General features: G+C 38.6%; 1 protein-coding gene across 1 annotated transcript in view; it reads left to right on the top strand.

Moving 5' to 3' along the window:
- Window positions 1-17,093, top strand: part of LOC129776694 (ATP-dependent RNA helicase DDX47) — a 98,992-nt gene extending 81,899 nt beyond the window's left edge. The window contains exons 3-4 of the mRNA XM_055782490.1: window positions 16,299-16,460; window positions 16,606-17,093. Of these exons, the coding sequence (XP_055638465.1) occupies window positions 16,299-16,336 (38 nt within the window). The 3' untranslated portion in view covers window positions 16,337-16,460; window positions 16,606-17,093. The remainder of the gene's footprint in view (window positions 1-16,298; window positions 16,461-16,605) is intronic.
- Window positions 17,094-19,948: the final 2,855 nt, after the last annotated feature.

Below are 19,948 nucleotides of genomic sequence, written 5' to 3'. Positions count from 1 at the left end.
ATCTTGTCAAATACAATTGTGCAACAAAAACAAAACTTTTAATACATGCAACAAATACGTTTGTGGCAAGTGGAATCCGGAATCCGGAATAACATGTTTTTGTAAGATATGTGCCTCATAGTCATAGACCTATAAATGTAAATATAAACCTTTTTGTTAGTTTTTTAAATTAAAAAACATATGAAGTGTTATATTCAATGTTGTTTTTGTCAAATCACATTCTTTCATTAACATAAAATAAGTAAAAAAATACAACAAACGCGCTAGTCAGAAATCCGTCAATTTGACGGGTGCGGTAGAACTAGGTATATATTAAACGTCGGTAGTTCTAGTGTTAATAACCTTTTTTGGATGTGTTGACGCTTCCCATCTTTGGCTACAGAAACACAGTCTCTTTCTGCAGGTAATGATCGACTGATATCGTCGTCATTATAAAATTCCGAAACATGATTTTTAACATCTTCACTTAAACTTGGTCCATATTGTGGAGTCGGCCGCACACAGTTGGACTGATAGTAGACCCTCATCGGGTTGTCTTGCCTAAGCCCCACACATATTTGCTATGTGGTGTCGACAATGCACCTTTTTCATTTGCCAGTTTTTTAGCTTGAATTGACATATATTTATTAACGCCAAATTCTTCTTCCATTTTTTGCACGGATCAAGACTTTTTTTTTTTTTTTTTTTTTTATCTGTATTATAGTGATTTTCAACTCATTTGGCTGGTTCGTCACTTTTTACTTCCATTTTTGGAAGAATGTCGGGAGTGAGAATTGAACTCGTGACCTTTAGCGTGAGAGGCATGGATGTTACCACTACGCCAGATCGCCTCCACTGGATCAAGACTTAGGCAAAACTGTTAAAATTCTAACTTTTTCTGATCTTGTTTTATCTGTGTGGTCAAATTTCTCTTTGAGCTGATTGATAATCTCATCAAACTCTTTTGTTTAAAGTTCGACTCTTCGTCTTCTTCATGTGAAAAGGAAAATAGATTTCTTTTAATACTTTTAGAAATTTCTTTGAATTTTTGTTCGGGGTAACTAGCCTGTCCAAGTCTTTTCGTCATTATTGGTGAAACGTTAAAACCGGCGATTCCCTTGTTGAATAGCTCAATGTTGTATGCTCGGGAATACTCTGGTATATTGCTGATTTGGGAATCTTGCGAAGATTCTGAAACGACTGAAACTATTGATGGTACTTCTTCTAAAGTATTTCCTACTGCTGTACTGATCTGCTCCTCAGTATTACACTGCTTTGGTTTGGAAGAGTATACAGATCCGCAAATTTTTAAAGATGTATCTAAAAGGATATTGCATCCCATTGACTTAAGTTTCTCAATCATTGACACGGTTAAGAAACGTTTTTCAGATGAACATTTCTTACCGTTTTTCGGAAACAGTCTACAACATGAGTTTTTTTTGTAGTCCATCGTGATATACTGTTATTCACTCTATAAGGAAGATTGTTCGACTGATGAACGATGTTTGAATATGAGTAACTTTTTATACATTATAAAGGTACCTTGAAGGTACCTGACTTTATATACCTGTACAGAGGTAGCTTAGAGATACCTGACTTCAGGTATAATCTAACATATATTTTTACCATAATGATGTATTTGGAAAAGTTGTTGGAAATTATAAGCAAATTCATAAAATTTCATGAACATGACGGTATAACACGACAAACATATTAAAAGGGAATATTTACTATAAAAAAGACAATAAATTAAAAATATTTTTTAAAATATCTCGAGAATGGTTACATTTAGAAGGAGATTTATAATGAGCTTTTTTGTTTTAAATCACATCAGAAATCATAATTTGTGGCTAAAAATGATTGTTAACATACAAAAATTCGAAGTTTCGGAAATTCATAAAAAATCGATGTTCCACAAAGTTCGTCAAGAATACTTTTACCATCTTGTACACATCTTTTAAATTTTCTACATGACTTCTATTTTATATGAAAAAATAAAAAATAAATAAAAAATAGTATTTTGGATATTACAAATTAAAGTTTTTTTGTAAATAAAAAACAGTACTATTTTTTTTTCTCAGTGTATATTTTTATCATGTTTAGACATCAATGCGCTATAACTCTTTCTAAGACACTATTTCGGCACGACTCATAGTTTTTTAGATATAAAGTATCAAAGATTTCTTCTACTAAAATCGATACGCCGTTTTCAAAAGTTACGCTTGAGTCAAAAAATCCCAATTGCTGTGGAAAACTCATATTTCCTCCAACCCAAACGGAATACAAACTTTCATTCGAATCAAAAATACATGTTTTTAAAATCTGCATTTTTTGGACGATTTCATTTGGAATTGCACAATACGGGCAGCACACAAATCGGCAGAACAAATGTGTGGGAAAAAAGGAAGTTCTTCCAGTTTTCATGAATTTAAACCGTTTAGAGATTAACGAATTGTAATGTACAGCATATCAAACAAATCTTAGAGAATTTCCGATTCAATTGGTATGCAAATCATGGGAATCCGTTCGCAGTGAAAATAGTTATTAACGATAACTTTATTTCATAAAAAAGTGACCTGTTTTCTGATTTGGCACCCTTCCTGAAAGACGTAGTTCAACGTCAAAAATTACACACGGATTACAGACGTACAAAGTCCAAAAGTCACCGAATCGCAATGAACGGGAGAATAAGGTGGCAAAATCACGTGCCAAAAGCTGCTCATTATGAGTTTGATGTTCCTGAGGACGTTCGAAAGCAGATAATAGGCCGTATGAATAAAAACAAAATTCACCTTTACTTTACTTCATTTGAGCAGTCGAGCAGTGAGATTAAGTTTTTACTACGTTTGGTATGAATAAAAGAAACAACAAAGTATTTACTTTTCGAAAATGGATATTTAGCTGATTTCGTATGAATAAAACAGCATTCATCAAGTATTTACATCGTTATTATCAAGTATGTTCATGAGTATACTTTGGATCTGAAAACACTATCATTCGTTTTGATGTCATATCCGATTTATGTTTAATGCTGCTATCTTGCGCTTGAAGTTAAACAAGTTAACGATCCGCATTGATGGCATTGAGCTTCGTTTACTAGTTCAGGGGAGCGTAAAAAATTGATTGATTTTCAGGCGGAATGAACACGTTTTCGAAATTTAAATTATGAATGAAAAATAACCTTTCCGTACCAATTTGGCATTCTGTTCAAACGAAAAACACTTTTGTTTGCAGGTGGTGAAAAACTCTTGTACGATATTGTTTTTGAAGACAACTATATACAGGGTGGGCCATTTAAAGTGGAAGGATTTGTTTTTGCAATAGAAAAGTAAAGAAGTGGAATTAAAATTTTTTTTTCTAAATTCATTTATTTTGGTCCAAGGAGATTTGTTCTAACTACTTTTTGATTATGATATCTCGTAAATGACCGCCTCTGGCCTTGACCGCAAAATGTGCCCTTTTTTCGGCATCTTCCATCACTTTGCCCAATGTTTCGGCCGATATGGCAGCAATTTCTTGTCGGATATTGCCTTTCAGCGCAGCCAGGGTCCTTGGTTTACCAGTGTATACCTTGGATTTTAAATATCCCCATAAAAAAAGTCAAGAGGCGTCAAATCAGGAGATTTCGGTGGCCAGTCATAATCACCGTTTTTCGATATTAATCTTCCGGGGAACATTTCGCGCAATAATTTGGTCGTGGCAGCCGCTGTATGGCATGTAGCGCCGTCCTGTTGGAACCAGTAATTGTCCAATTCATTTTCACGAACAAAGTGGTTCGAGCGATGCCTAACTCTTGCGAACGATGGCGACCTGATGTCGATGGAGTCTCTGCAACACTGGCTCGAACGGCATCAATATTCTCGTCGAAACGTCTTGGTCGTTGTCTGGACAGATGACTGGCATTACCAACACTACCAGACGATATAAATTTGGCATATAATCGACGTATAGTGTTGTCTCCAGGCGATGTTTTAACTTTATTTTTATTTTTCCACGCACGTTTAGTTAACACAATTGAGAAGTTATTTTGAATGTACAGCTGAACAATTTCAGCGCGTTGTTTAGGTGTGTATTGTTCCATGGTTAAAATTGTACGCTTCCAACGCGGTATGACATTTGTTAATCTGACATCTCTGTCAAAAGTTATGGGGTTGCCAGATGCTTCCACTTTAAATGGCCCACCCTGTGTTATAATGAAAAGTTTCAGTAATGATGTTGGAAATGTATAGACAAAATAAAAGTTAAATAAAAGTCGGAAAAAGTGTTTTAAGTGATTAAATAACATGATGTGAACATTTTCATTCAAATTTTAACATTTGAAAACTGACTTCGTGTCTTCTAATATGATAGGTATTACACTAACGAGATAGGGACCCAAACTATGGTCCCTAATTGAAAGTCGCCACCAGACGTCGACACTATTCCTTTTTCATCGCGAATTCACGCTTTGTCCAAAAAAAAAACGTTTTGAAACGAAACCTAAACAATCAGTTGATAGATGTTTGACAAAGTAAAAACTATGTTCGAATTCGAAAATCAAATTAGTAAAGTAAACTTTTATTCATACGGATTCAAGTATATACTAGGAAAGTTTACTTTACTTGGAAACGGGCAGAATAAGTAAATACTTTGTTTTATTCATACGACCTAATGTCGGAGTTAGCCAAAAAATACATGGTTGAATAAATTAAACATGGTAAAAGTTGAATAATATGTTTTACTTTATTCCTTGAAAATTTTAAGATGATCAGTTGAATGGGTGAATTCTGGCAAATCTTTTCTCGTGATGCAATTTGACTCGGGTCAGCCTTTATTTCGACATTTTGTTGATGAATTCTGAATACTGTAATTTAAAATCGCGAATGGCTTGTTTATTAGGACTGAGGCAGAACAAAATGCATAACTTGAAACAGCTGTAACTCCCAAACCAATTGCGCTATTATAAAAGGCTAAACAAAATTGAAAGAGAAATTTAATATTGATGAAACTGATAGTATCTTTCGCAGAAATTTTGAAGGGCGCTTCTCCACTGGCTCAAGAACAACAACCAATCAATACACACAATGTCTTCGCTACTTTGCCAGTTGACGAAATGGAAGCGGATACAGCTAACGGGGGCACGCCGTTTATTTCTCAAGGGAATCCCCGGCGCAAAAATGTGACCACTCCCAAAGTTCAAGGACAAGTCCCTCCGGTGATACCCCCTGTTAGCTTGCCCAAAAAATCGAGTGCAGCGGATAAGCAAAATCAGGTCCCTCCTGGCCTCCGTGGTAATAGTTCACCTTCGAACGACCCAGCACTCGAGGGGACATCAAAAACCCCAACTGTCCCTGTTTTTCCGTCAAGTTCAACTTCCCAATCGGGATTTATAAAGTTGTCTGACCTTGTGGATCAAATCTTCACGTGTTTTAATGTTTCCGACTCCATCAGAACCATTGTCACCGCAATGCTTCCAGTACTAAAGACAATTTTGCAGCAATTGATGCAAACATGGCCCCTCCTTGCAATGATTATCTCTCTTGATGTCTAATTTAAATAGAGAGGTCGGAGATATCACTGTTTTACAGTGGAATTGTCGTAGTCTTATCCCTAAATTGGATACATTCAAATTTCTAATTCATAAACTCAATTGTGATGTTTTTGCTCTATCCGAAACCTGGCTCTCTTCTCAAAATGATCTCTCTTTCCACGATTTTAATATAATACGCTTGGACCGTGATGACAGATACGGAGGGGTACTATTGGGGATCAATAAGTGTCACTCATTTTTTAGAATTGACCTTCCACCTACTGGAGGGATCGAAGCTGTTGCTTGTCATGCAAACATCAGAGGCAAAGACCTCTGTATAGTCAGCTTGTATTGGCCTCCGAGAGCTGCGGTTAGCCGCAAGCAACTTGTTGACATGTGCTCACTCCTTCCTGAGCCACGATTAATCTTGGGAGACTTCAACTCTCACGGAACTGCCTGGGGGGAACAGTACGACGACAATCGTTCATCGTTGATATATGACCTTTGTAACAGCTTCAATATGACCGTTTTGAACACTGGGGAAACAACACGTGTACCTAAACCTCCTGCTAAAACAAGTGCTCTTGACCTCTCGCTTTGCTCGAATTCACTATCGTTAGATTGCAAGTGGAATGTAATCCAGGATCCCAACGGTAGTGACCACTTGCCAATCAAAATTTCTATCACCAATGGGTTGAATTCTTCTGAATCAATAAACATGGCATACGACCTCACAAGACACATTGACTGGAAAAAATATGCGGACGCGATTGCTCTAGCCATCAATTCCAGAGATGGTTTGCCTCCATTGGAGGAGTATAACTTCATTTCTCGTTTGATCTATGACAGCGCGGTTCGCGCTCAAACGAAACCCATCCCAGGTTCCACTATTCGTCGAAGGCCTCCCAATCCATGGTGGGATGGCCAGTGTTCCAAGCTTTATGGAGATAAATCGAATGCATTTAAAGCTTTTCGGAAACGTGGAACCCCTGAAAATTTTCAGAAGTATTTGGACCTTGAAAATCAATTTAAAAACTTGATCAAAGGGAAAAAACGTGCTTATTGGCGAAATTTCGTGGGAGGTTTGTCACGAGAAACGTCAATGAAAAAATTATGGAAAGTGGCTCGAAACATGAGAAATCGCTCTTCATCCAATGAAAGCGAGGAATATTCACATCGATGGATTTTTAATTTTGCACGAAAGGTTTGTCCCGATTCCGCTCCAGTGCAAAGAATTATTCGAGATATACCACAAGATAGGTGCGATCTTGATTCCGAGTTTTCGATGGTAGAATTCTCTCTTGCTCTCCTTTCATGTAACAATTCTGCTCCGGGATCGGATAGAATTAAGTTCAACTTGCTGAAAAATCTCCCTGATGTGGCGAAACATCGCTTGTTGAATTTATTCAATCGGTTTCTGGAGCATAATATTGTTCCAGATGATTGGAGACAAGTACGAGTTATAGCTATTCAAAAACCCGGAAAACCCGCGTCCGACTTCAATTCGTACCGCCCAATAGCAATGCTGTCTTGTATACGGAAATTGTTGGAGAAAATTATCTTGTTTCGCCTTGATCGATGGGTTGAAACGAATGGCCTACTCTCAGATACACAATATGGGTTCCGCAGGGGCAAGGGGACGAATGATTGTCTTGCGTTGCTTTCTTCAGAAATTCAAATGGCTTACGCCGAAAAAAAACAAATGGCTTCAGTATTCTTGGACATAAAGGGGGCCTTTGATTCTGTTTCAATAGAGGTTTTGTCAGACAAATTACAATCTCGGGGTCTGCCGCCTCTATTGAATAATATGTTATATAACTTGCTTTGTGAGAAACATTTGAACTTTTCTCACGGAGATTCGGCAGTAAGTCGGGTCTCTTACATGGGACTCCCCCAGGGCTCATGTTTAAGCCCCCTTTTGTACAACTTCTACGTAAGCGACATTGACAATTGCCTTACACAAAATTGCAGCCTAAGACAACTTGCAGATGATGGAGTGGTGTCTGTCGTAGGATCAAACGAATCCGACCTGCAAGAATCCTTACAAGATACTTTGAACAATTTTTCAACCTGGGCCATTGGGCTAGGGATCGAATTCTCCACGGAGAAAACAGAGATGGTGGTTTTTTCTAGGAAGCATAGACCAGCAAAACCAAAGCTTCAACTTTTGGGTAAACCGATCACTCATGCTATGTCATTCAAGTATCTTGGGGTCTGGTTCGACTCTAAATGTACTTGGGGGGCCCATATTAGGTATCTGAGTAAAAAATGTCAACAAAGAATAAACTTTCTCCGTACAATTACCGGCACCTGGTGGGGAGCCCATCCCGAAGATCTTATAATGTTGTATCGAACAACTATTCTCTCAGTGATGGAGTATGGCAGTTTCTGTTTTCAATCAGCTGCCAAAACACACCTCATTAAACTCGAGCGAATTCAGTATCTTTGTCTCCGTATCGCGTTGGGATGTATGCCCTCAACGCATACCATGAGTCTCGAGGTTTTGGCAGGCCTACTCCCACTAAAAGATCGCTTCAATTTATTATCTCTTCGGTTCCTCATCCGGTGTAAGGTTATGAACCCATTGGTGATCGGAAATTTTGAGCAGCTGATCGAGCTAAATTTTCATTCTGGATTCATGAGCTCATATCATGAATTCGTCTCCATGCAGGTTGATCCTTCTTCGTATATTCCCAACCGTGTTTGTTTTCCTGACTACATCAATTCCTCTGTGCATTTTGATCTGTCCATGAAGCAGGATATCCATGGAACATCAGATTATCTTCGATCGAGGATCGTTCCAACGATCTTCGATGCAAAGTATGGGGATATCAATTGTGATAATATGTACTTTACTGATGGGTCCTCTATGAATGAGTCCACAGGATTTGGAGTGTTCAACGAATTTTTTAGCACCTCACACAGTCTTCAGAATCCTTGCTCAGTGTATATTGCTGAATTGGCAGCGATACACTGGGCGCTGGACAGCGTCGCCTCACGACCTGTTGAACACTATTACATTGTAACGGATAGTCTTAGCTCTGTCGAAGCTATCCGTTCAGTGAGGCCGGAAAAGCACTCGCCGTACTTCCTTGAGAGAATACGAGAAATTTTGAGTGCTTTATCCAGACGCTGTTATGTCATTACCTTTGTCTGGGTCCCTTCACATTGCTCAATTCTGGGTAATGAGAGGGCTGACTCATTAGCAAAGGTAGGTGCAATTGAAGGCGATATTTATCAGCGTCAAATCGCCTTCAATGAATTTTATTCTTTAGTCCGCAAAAATACCATAGTTAACTGGCAACGCAAATGGAACGAAGATGAATTGGGCCGGTGGCTCCACTCGATTATCCCTAAGGTTAGCCTCAAACCATGGTTCAAAAGTCTGGACTTGAGCCGGGACTTTATTCGCACCTTCTCCCGACTCATGTCCAATCACTGTTCGTTAGATGCGCTACTCTTTCGTATTAATCTTGCCGACAACAATCTTTGTGTTTGTGGCCAAGGTTACCACGACATCGAGCACGTTGTTTGGTCGTGCGAGCTGTATCTTGTCGCCAGATCGAATTTAGTAGTCACCCTTCGGGCCCGAGGAAGGCAGCCCAATGTGCCGGTGAGAGACGTGTTGGCTCGGTTAGACCTTGATTACATGTCCCAAATATATGTATTCCTTAAAGCTATCGATCTTCGTGTGTGATTGTCCTTATACCCTTAGTTTTTCCTTTTCCTTTTCCTTTGTGAGAGATCGGATCCCTTCTTAAGAATAAGATGAAATGTAAATACATATTAGATATAAGATAGGTTTAAGAATTGAGTGTGATGAGTGTGATTGAGAGTGTGAGTGTGATCAATGTCAACATATCCTCATATCCCCTCCTTTTCCTGAAGAAAATATGTCACCCTTCTAAACTCGAGTTGACCGCGAGTAATCGGTTTCCTATATTATTAACATTAGAATTAAGGAAAAATGTATATATACTAGTAACAATACAGTAAGGAGTTCGGCTCCTTTAAACCTATGTAACTGAGCCTGTAAAAATAAACGATTTAAATAAAAAAAAAAACTGATAGTAATATAATTTACACATTTTTTTTTTGCAGAACAGGTATATTTTCCAATAGGAACTTTACTGTAGTTTCGGATACCTTCCTGACTGCGATGTTCCACTTGCTAAGAAATTCAGCAATGTTTTCAGTTAGTCTCTGCATTGAATTCAAGTTATTTTTAAATGAAAGTCCAATTCCTTTCAAGTCATATGAGAGATTATCAGAAATTCCCTAACGAACAAATCTCTTCAATCCGCTCTGAATTTGCTCTCATATTTTCGAGATAGAGCCGTTGGAAGTTCTTACTCAATGAATAGAATACAGAGGAGCTTAGGCGTCATGCACAAATTACGTAACGCTAAAAATGAGGTTTTTAGACCACCTCCCCCCCCTATTTAACAAAAAGTAACGCAAGACGAACCCCCCTCCCCTTATGTTACGTAAGGTTAATCTGTACACAAAGTCAAAATCGTTTGAAATTTTTTATGCTTTTTTTAAGTAATGAGAATATCAACGTAAGAAATCAGATATCTGCCCACGTCGGAATCAAATGTTCAGACGGAAGTTCTTTATATGTAAGTAGTGACTTCGGAAGAACTTTCGACAAGTTCATAGAATTTCGAACAAACCGAGACGGAAAATTAATGCTCACATCTGTTGGGATTGGTGCTTTCAAACCATCTGGCGTTTAGCTGAGAGGAACATGGACTGGTATAAATTGATGTTGATTTGCACAAAAATAACTACACCTTCGTTCAATGCAGTAGTTCCTGTCGTTACATTTCACTCCTTGCAAAATGTCTTGGGATGACCTTACGTGACGAGCAAACAACTCGACTAGATATTATTCTGTTTTCGCTTCGTCGATTTGGGAGTTTACGGACTTAATATGGGAAAGTCTGGAAAGACGGACACCCCTGTATTATAAATAAATCACATTTTTTATTTTGAATTTGAATGATGTACAAACTTGCAATACAGTGTATGAATCCCTGTGGCACTGACTATGTACACTTAGCTGGCCTTCTGTCAAATTTATTTAAAAAACAAATAAAAAACATGGAAAAAATGAGACAAATTGCAAGTCCTTCAGGTGATTTCTGTCTAGCCTTTTTGTTCGATCGTTTTAAGGCCTTTTTGAAGACCACCAACATTTATCGAGTACATAAATTTTTCTGAGTTTTAAGATAGTGTTCATCTTTCCCACCCCATGTGCCCGTCTTTCCCGCCAAGTGTCCGTCTTTCCCGACTCAATCTTATTTTTTCAAAAATGCCCGACACATTCATTTTGCCAAATGTCTGCCTCAAAGACAAATTTTATTATAAAAACAGGCTTAGAATATCAATTTGTGGTGAGATAATTAAATATTTTTTAGTAAAGTTCACGAACAAAATCAACGTTTACTTAAGGTGTCCGACTTCACCACCCTTCCCCTATATTCTGCTTTGACGGGATATCCATCGATTGCAAAAAATGGTTTCTTTCCATTTCCGGGTTCCTTGTTTCGAGTTTTTCATCCAAGTGAGATCCCTGATGATCACGAGGAAGTATTCAATCTGCCGGGAAAGGGGGACAATCCAACTCAGTTGAATGCACTGCGTGCTGGAGAATTTTTAGGAACTAATATTGCATCAAGATTCAATTGATTAAAATGATAGATCGAAAATATCTATGACCTTTTTATTAAAGAGGTTCTCGCCTGGTCCTCCACCCACATTAATTATGGTTACTGGCTTGATTATACTTTGGTACCGAATAATCTCGAATTCAGCCAGCTCGCACACGCTTTGAAAATCGATCCCATGAAGAAATGCGTTCGAAAAACAGTGCCTTCCTGAACAAACTGCAACGTATATTGAAACACTGCATAGAACTACTTCAGCTCGATCAAGGAGCCCTAGCTTTATTTTGCATCCTCCGATAATAGACGGAATAAGTCGATGTTTTCCAGCTATGACAAAATCATGATTCGGTAGGTTAAAGGAAATACACCTCTTTTGGTCTCAGAATCAAAGCTAGGGGCACGTGAATTTATTCAGGAATAAAAGTGAAATTTTGTTACGTAACGATCACGGCCACCCTACTACGCCCCCCCCCCCATGTAACATTAAGTAACGAAATCTCGACCCCCTCCCCCCCTACTCGCGTTACGCACGACGCCTAAGCAATATTTTCTCTATCCACATTGTCTGTAGAACGAATGCTCGTCTGATAAGCAGTGCTACTCAAATATTGTACCTCGCTGATACATACACGAACACGATAGGAAAATGTGTATTTTTTCAATTATCCGTAATTTAGATCATTTATGGGTTAGAAAGCCTCATCGAAAAATTCTAGAAAATTTTCTCTTCGATTGGAATGTAAATCATCAATATCCGCTCTGAGCTAAAATAAATATAAACGGTAAAACTATTTCTTGAGCTTAGCTTGAGCTTAGGTAGACTGTACAATTCGTAGTTGCTCTCCGTGATTGACCTGAACCAACCAAATTGCACAAAGAACACACAGAATGACGCTTGGGGCTAGCAAATCATTCTCGTTGTGCAATTATCGGTGATTCGAGCTTTGAATGGTCAATAACGACGCCGGCCACGTCCTTACAGTCACCAGGGGAAGGGAAGGAATGTTAGTATGATATTCGCCGCCCGAAGACCAGAAGGGTCGCCTCTATAGCGTGGTTCCCTAGCGTTTATCATGGAAGAGATAGTTTGTTAGTGGGAAGGGGTAATAATCAGGATTCACTGTGGTTAGTGATATGATTCTGTAAACGCGGATTGTCAACCAATCGACGAAACTGAATTACGAAATCGAATGTATTTCGACTAACGGACCAGCGATGTATTTTAAAAACAGATAAATATATTTTTTTTACATATTCATTTCACATAGAATATACGATTCAATAGGTCGTGGACCCTTCAAATTTACACATTCTTAAACACTTACGACGCATGGTATCCATCGGCCACCCGAACAGGTAACCTGGAAAACACAACCACAATACTAGTCGAATATCAATTTCGTGATTCAATTTGACATTCTCGAACACCGGACGACAGATGACACCATGAACCACCTGAAAAGGTGGCCTGAAAAACATCTCTACAATGAAACATACCTATAATATATTTCGTGATTCAGTGTATCGTGGGATCTTCAATTTGTCGCATTCTTAAACATCCGACGACGGATAATATTCATGGGTTACCTGAAACCGGTGATAAATTCCGCAGCTCAATGCGCGTATTCTTCATTCCACCGTAGAATCTACCCCAATCGCGAGGTAAGCTGAGAAGATAACCAAGAGAATTCTTCTAAAATCAATCAACCCGACGATATATTTCGTTATTCATTGACCGTTCGTTTCATAGAAATCGAATCGCTACTGTGGAAAGTAACTTTTGGGAAACCTGAGAAGGTAACCGAAAGAACTTCTATTGCAAGCCAATCGGACTGGCGATAAATTTCGTAATCGGAAAAACTCCTCACAATTCAACCAGTGATGTATTTCTTTATTTTATAAACGGTAAAACTATTTCATAGTAAAACTTGGTCTCTGATTCGGTACCACTTTCATATCCATATTTTCATTTTGTTCACTAATGTCGACAGGATTAGCCCCAACTATCGGATTTAATATATTTTACAGACATTGAATCTACTAACTAACGGGTGTTCAATATAGTGTGAATTTCTTCAGTGATATAAAAAAAAGTTTTTTTTCAAGCAATTCAGTATTTCTTTATAAAAAACATAACGGTTGTTCTTAAAGAAGGTCAATGAATGTTAACAAAGGGGCCGTTCTCAACCTTACGGCGAAACTTGGTGGAGATGCTCTCACAAGAGCGCTGGACGGCACTAGGGTCCGTGACCCGCCAATTATTCTTGTACACCAGGACACCGAGGGAGCCGAAAAAATCCTTGATCGGGTGGCACTGGGACAAGTTTGTCGGGTTCCGTAATGGGAAGACGCCTTCTCCAGCCAGAAGACGTACTCCCCATCTGAATGATGCTTCTTTATGAACGGAACCAGAATCTTCTCCAGGCACTCCTCCTGGTACACCTTCTGGTTGATGGCAAGTCCGCTCGGCTTGTTAAATCAAGGCTTTGAAATCCCTTTGTCGGAGATTGCAATGTACAGCTTAACATTCTTCTCAAACTTATGCTTGTTTTTCTATTTCACCCCGGGGGTGTGGACGCCTTGTCGCTGGTATAGTACCGTTCATTACCCCACACTCCCGGTAATGACCGGTACTATACCAGCGACAAGGCGTCCACACAGCAGCTTTGACAGCGGAAAATAACTCTCGTCATCCAGCACGAACAACGTCCCGCGTTAATTCTTCGTCATCCGCCGGCACTGAGATTCCACGGTCGCCATCTGCTCGTCCGTGTAATCTGGGGATCTAGTCTTCTTCCGACAGATGATGCCCTCCTACTTGAGGGTTCTGCGGATGTAGGAATGGGAGCAACGAAATTTTCGGCCGGCGTTACGCAAACTCGTACCGTCCTTGTTGTCGAATAGCTTTTTCAAAGATTCCTTCTTTTTCATAATAATCTTCGCCTGACGGGCACTACCGGCCTTCCGCTCGACGTTCCGGGATGCCAGGATCCAAAATATAATCCGTTTATCTTGTTCTATTTGCAGTCACTTTAGTAATTAGTTATATCCATCTACCATATTAAAAATTACACAGCCATCGATAAAGATTGACAGCGGCCGCTGATACTATGGATAGCACTATTCGCGAACCTTTGGATTAGTTAACTCTTAGGACACGTGGATATAGCATGAGTCTAATCATACAATTTCGTCCGCTGTACATCTTGATGAGTTTACTGGGAATGCACAGCGTTTGGATCGATGACGAAAAAACTAAACTAGTGAAAATTTGCTATTTTGTCTACAGTAATGCATTGTTCTTCATTTGTGCAGTCTTCATCGTAGCGAACACCTGTGTCGATTGTAGGTTTGCGGCAGCCGTAAACTGCACCCAGAAGCATACTTTATATGCAGTGGAAGTTTTGTTGGCTTATCAGACGCTGGTGACCATGTGGATTATGAGAAACTATTACATGGTGTATATGAAAGAACATAAATTGCTGCTTTTGAGGCTTGAATACTTGTGTAATGTATTTGGTTTGAGTGTTCGGTGGCTTACGAATAAAACCTGTGCATGTCTGGCGATCGCCGTGATTCCAAAACTCGCACTTGCGATTCCGTTCTATGTTTTAAAATCGAACCAGGATCTCATAGCAACATTGGTTCTAGGAACATTGCTACTGAACGCGCTGATCATCGTCATATATATTATGGAATGTTCGGTAATGTTGAACATTCTGGGAGAGCTGTTTGTCAAGTTCGAAAAGACCAATCTCGATGGGGACCGGTACTACCATTACGGATTACTACTTCTCGAAACTGTTGATGTGATAAACAATTTCTATGGAATGCCGTTCCTGCTAATGTGTACCCAGCAGTTATCTTGGATCACCGTATTGCTCTACCGGCATTGGGTATTTCCCGAGGAAATGATGCATTTCGATGGCGCCCTGCTGAGAGCATGGAACCGTTTTGCTTTAATGGCTTCGGTTGTTGTGACTTTGGATTTTTTATTTGCGAGCAGTAATACAATTTCCAAGGTTTGTAAATGTGCACTTGTTTTTCGAAGGTATATTAGGTTTTATTGGCAACTACGTCGGTATTATTTTTGACGTAGAACTACGTCTTTCAGGAAGGGTGTCAAATCAGAGAACAGGTCACGTTTTTATGAAATAAAGTTAATGTTAATAACTATTTTCACTGTGAATGCAAAACTTGGTTAACTGTCAAGTTTTTATTGGCCCGATTTACGGTTTCCCCAACACAGACTTCAAAATCGATGTACCTGTGGAAATCCGCTTTGCAAATATACATGCAAGTCGGGGGGATATTTGTTCCCACCGAGCTGTGTTCCCTAACACGGACTTCAAAATAATTGTGCCTGGGGGAATCCGCTTCCATAAAACATGCAAGTTGGGGGTATTTTTTTCCACTGAGCTGTGTTTCCCTAACACGGATTTCAAAATTAATGTGTCTGGGGGGATCCGCTTTGCATATACATGCAAGTCGGGGATAATTTTTGGTGGTGAGTACTTTCGTACTCGCTTTGTACTGAGAAGCCTGGGAAAATCGTTATTTCAGATACTAGAGGTGAACGAACTTTCGCGGTTCGAGAACTACGTAAACATGAGATGTGCAATAATTTCAGAGGGAAATGTAAAATACAATGATCGTTTGACAATCTTTCCGTTCAAATATTTGGGTAGTCTTAGGCATAATATCAAACGTAAAAGGACGTTCATCAAATTTATGTGTACAGAAGAACATAATCTATTACAAAATTTTGATGCATTCCAAACTAATATTCGAAGTGTTAAACAAGTTGATTCATAATATAACTTCGTAGTTCTACGTCGAGAATATGCGATCGTATCCCAGATACAACCCCTTATTTTTTCCTCTCGGAAGGTGCAGAAATAATTTTCATTCTGACTATTCAACACACTCCTTGCATCAGACCGATATGAGGCTGAAACATGATAATTGTCACTAACAGTGCTGCTGACATGGTACACAAATATTTCTAAGGCGGTATATTTCCGAAGCTCTTATTTCATATTTCTGTTTATTGTATTTCATTTTTCTCTTTATCATTCACACAACATATCTTGTCAATGTAATCTCTAAGAATGATATTTTGCTTTGTCAATTTTAAGGCAAACGAGACGGCGCTGTGTACGAGACATTTCGATGACCACTCGATAAAGAACAGGAAGATTGCCAAACAAATCAATAAGTTCTTGTTGAAAAATTTACATCAGAAGAAAAAGTTTTCTGCGTACGGATTCTTCGACATCGATAACAGCGTAATTTATACGGTGAGATTTTAGATTTATTTATTTTTTTTACATTTATTTTGAGCTAAGAGCGAAAGCTGGGAAGCTCGTGTCGTCTACACTGATATCTTGACAACGTCTTTAGTTTCTATTCTTCAACGGATAACTCCTGTTTTATCTTTTGCAGGTCTTCAGCTCAATCATCACCTATCTTGTGATACTGATACAATTCAAACAGCTCGAGAACGATTTGACCCACGGCGAACGAAATGAAACGATTGCTGGCAGTGCATAAATAGGATAATAATACAGAGAATAATAACATTATACAACGAATTGCTATATCCACAATTGAAATTTGCTTTTTTACATAGTTTGTCTAGTTCGCATTTGGAATGTATAGAGATCAAACAAGTTAAATGAGTTAAACATTATTTAAAGTTAGCAACAAACCATTGTTCCATCATGGAACTGTTATTTGAGGAAATTCAGATAGTGTAGATATTGAAAAATGATCACTTTTCATCGTATATGTTCAATGAATAGAAAACAGGCTTTAGAGACGGATGAACTCCGTAGTTCAAACCCTCTGTAATAGAAAAAAAAAACAATCAATCAAACAGGCCCCAAATACAATGAATAGCAAATTGACAGTAAAGATGTATTTGAAGTTATAGGCTGAATAAAACACGTAAAATGGTGTAAGACGAGATGTTTTTCTACGATCGAACTGGGAGTTTACTTGCTGTCGAAATGAAAGTGAACCAATGCCAAATATTACGAACAGGTGTGAAATAATTTCATCTTTAAGAATGAAATAAATTCGTGTCAAATTATAACCGTATAAAATATCAATCAAAGGATGCATCATGTGTATTCGAAATCGTATAAAATGCAAAAACACTATTTGCGATATCATTGATGAATGAAGTCGTGTATCGGTATAACGATCATCCTAGTATCGTTATATGCAGTATTATATACGCACACACAACTCATTTTGCATAGCATTGTCGGATCAAATCGCATATCAGTATAAAAAGCATCGTATATCGTTATATATGGGTTTATGTGCATACATACATGCAAAACTGAAAGCGATATACATACAACTATAGAACCACTAATTTTTTCTGAGTTTCCAGTGATATTAAGAAGTCGGTTGAATTGGAGTATATAGTGTAGGATATAATAACTATCTTCATTTAAAAGACTGGCCATTTGAACTTTATTGCTGTGTTCCGGTGCAATAAAACAACAAAGAGCTAAAATTCCAGTGTTTCATACGTATAGAACAAGATGGAAAAACTCTCACTCCTTTACAAAATCAACTTCAGTTTCACATGAATTACAATAAGTTTCTAATTCGTAGGTCATCTTTAGTTCTCAAGTTGACCCAGTTGCGCCATGTTGTAGTGTGTATCTCGTTCTACGCAGAGGATACTGCTCGTTTAAGTTCTCCAAATAACTCATACTGCTTGTAAGCTGCATCTACTATTCGTACGATCACTCCTCATGAGTTCATGACAGGGTTTTGATTTGGTAACATGCTGACCAGTCCAGAATCTGAAGTAGGGATTGTTACCGGTTTTACCTGTAATACCGGTTCATTTTTCATTATCTGATTACCGGTAATTTTACAATGAATAACCGGTAATTTCGGTAACTTTCCTTTTTACACCATAAATAATATTTGCCTTACAAGCAGTATGAGGGATTTGAAGAACATAAACGAGCAGTTTTATCTGCGTAGAATGAGATACTTACTACAACATGGCACAACTTGGTCAGAACCACCCCGAATGGGTTATTTGAACTGATTGAGAACTAAAGATGACCTTCGAATTAGAAACTCATTGTAATTCATGTGAAATTGATGTGAATTTTGTAAAGGGCACGATAACCAGTGTGGATTGCGAGAATTGAGTCCGTGCAAAGGAGATTTGTGAGGCGGGCACTGAATAACCTGCCTTGGCGTGACCCGATGAATCTTCCACCTTATGAGGATCGATGCGCGCTGTTGCATATTGAACCCATTCAAATTCGGCGTGCTATCAATCAAGCTGTATTCGGAGCGAAGATCCTACGGGCTGAAATTGACAGTTCTGAGCTACTGGGTCGCATGCGCATATATGCACCTGAACGAGTTCTGCGATCTAGGCAAATTATCCAAGCTACACGCAGGAATACCCGATATGGCTCACACGATCCAATTAATTTTGTTTGTAGACGTATTCGTGTAGCATACAATTTGTTTGATTTTAATGTGTCTACTTGTACATTTCGTCAACGTTTATTTTCCGCGTGTCCATTTTAATTTATGTAGTAAGTTTCATAAAGACCTTGATGTCAAATAATGTATAAATAATTAAGACAATAAAGACAATAAAAGATGCCGAATGGGAAAGAGATGAGAACTGGTGGAGATCAAATTGGTCTAATCCAAACGTGAGATTTACCACATCAGAAAATCGAACCAAACGCATAATGCATTGCACGGTCCCGTATTCGGATTTAATGAGCAACTGGGAGCGCACAGATTGCTTGAGCCAATTGACCAATCAGAACGCGGGACTTTGGTGTAGATAATGCTTGACATTTTTCAATTGTTCAATGGTTAGATTCATAAAATACATAATTTTCTTCATTGTATTGAATTACTAGCTGACCCGGCAAACTTCGTCCCGCTCAAAATTTATTTTCCGTTATCACATCCTCGTTTTCTTACTAAGCTCACGTTCATGGGTCCAATCGCAAAACTGTTCATTGATTGATCTTCTAATTTACCCTTTAAAATGGTTTTTACTATATATTGTCCGTTACATGGAATAAATGTTTGATACAGAAAATATGATACAATGAAGACAGCCTCAAATCGGACAATTCCTGTCTCGAGTTTTGCACATTCGGTGATCCATTTTTATTTATATAGATAGAAGACGATATAGGAGTGCGTTTTATTACATTAAAATCCATTTCCACTTTCGAACGAAGATCAATTTCGATAGCGCAAACATCAAATGGACTAACAACGCTGGTCAATATGTAATTGTAGAACACATGCGAATTGAATTTTTCGAATTTTCCCATTTTCTTTCAGCGTTTTTCGAAAATTTGCAAATGTTATGTGGAATATGTTTGATTGAAATATGTGCATCATACTTATGGCACTCCTCTTCTTTCCAGAGGAGGAAAGGGTGTCATACCATCACAGAAACATTTCTCGTACCCAAAAACCCTCACATCCCAAACTTGGCTCCATTTGCTTGATTAGTTCTCGAGTTATGCATAAGTTTGTGTTTCATTTGCATGGCAGCCTCCATGCCCTTTGAGAAAGGGTAGGTGTGTCGAACCACCATAGAAACGTTGTGTGCCCCTAAAACCTCCACATGCCAAATATGGCACAATTTACTTGATTAGTTCTCGAGTTATGCAGAAATTTGTGTTTCATTTGTATGGGAGCCCCCCTTTAGAGAGGGGGGAGGAGTGTCGAACTACCATAGAAACGTTTATCGATTCCTAAAACCTCT

The sequence above is a fragment of the Toxorhynchites rutilus genome, chromosome 3, assembly GCF_029784135.1.
Source record: "Toxorhynchites rutilus septentrionalis strain SRP chromosome 3, ASM2978413v1, whole genome shotgun sequence".
NCBI classification, from domain to species: domain Eukaryota; kingdom Metazoa; phylum Arthropoda; class Insecta; order Diptera; family Culicidae; genus Toxorhynchites; species Toxorhynchites rutilus.
The sequence above is the reverse complement of the archived record's forward strand: the minus strand, read 5'-3'. Positions and strand labels throughout refer to the sequence as shown.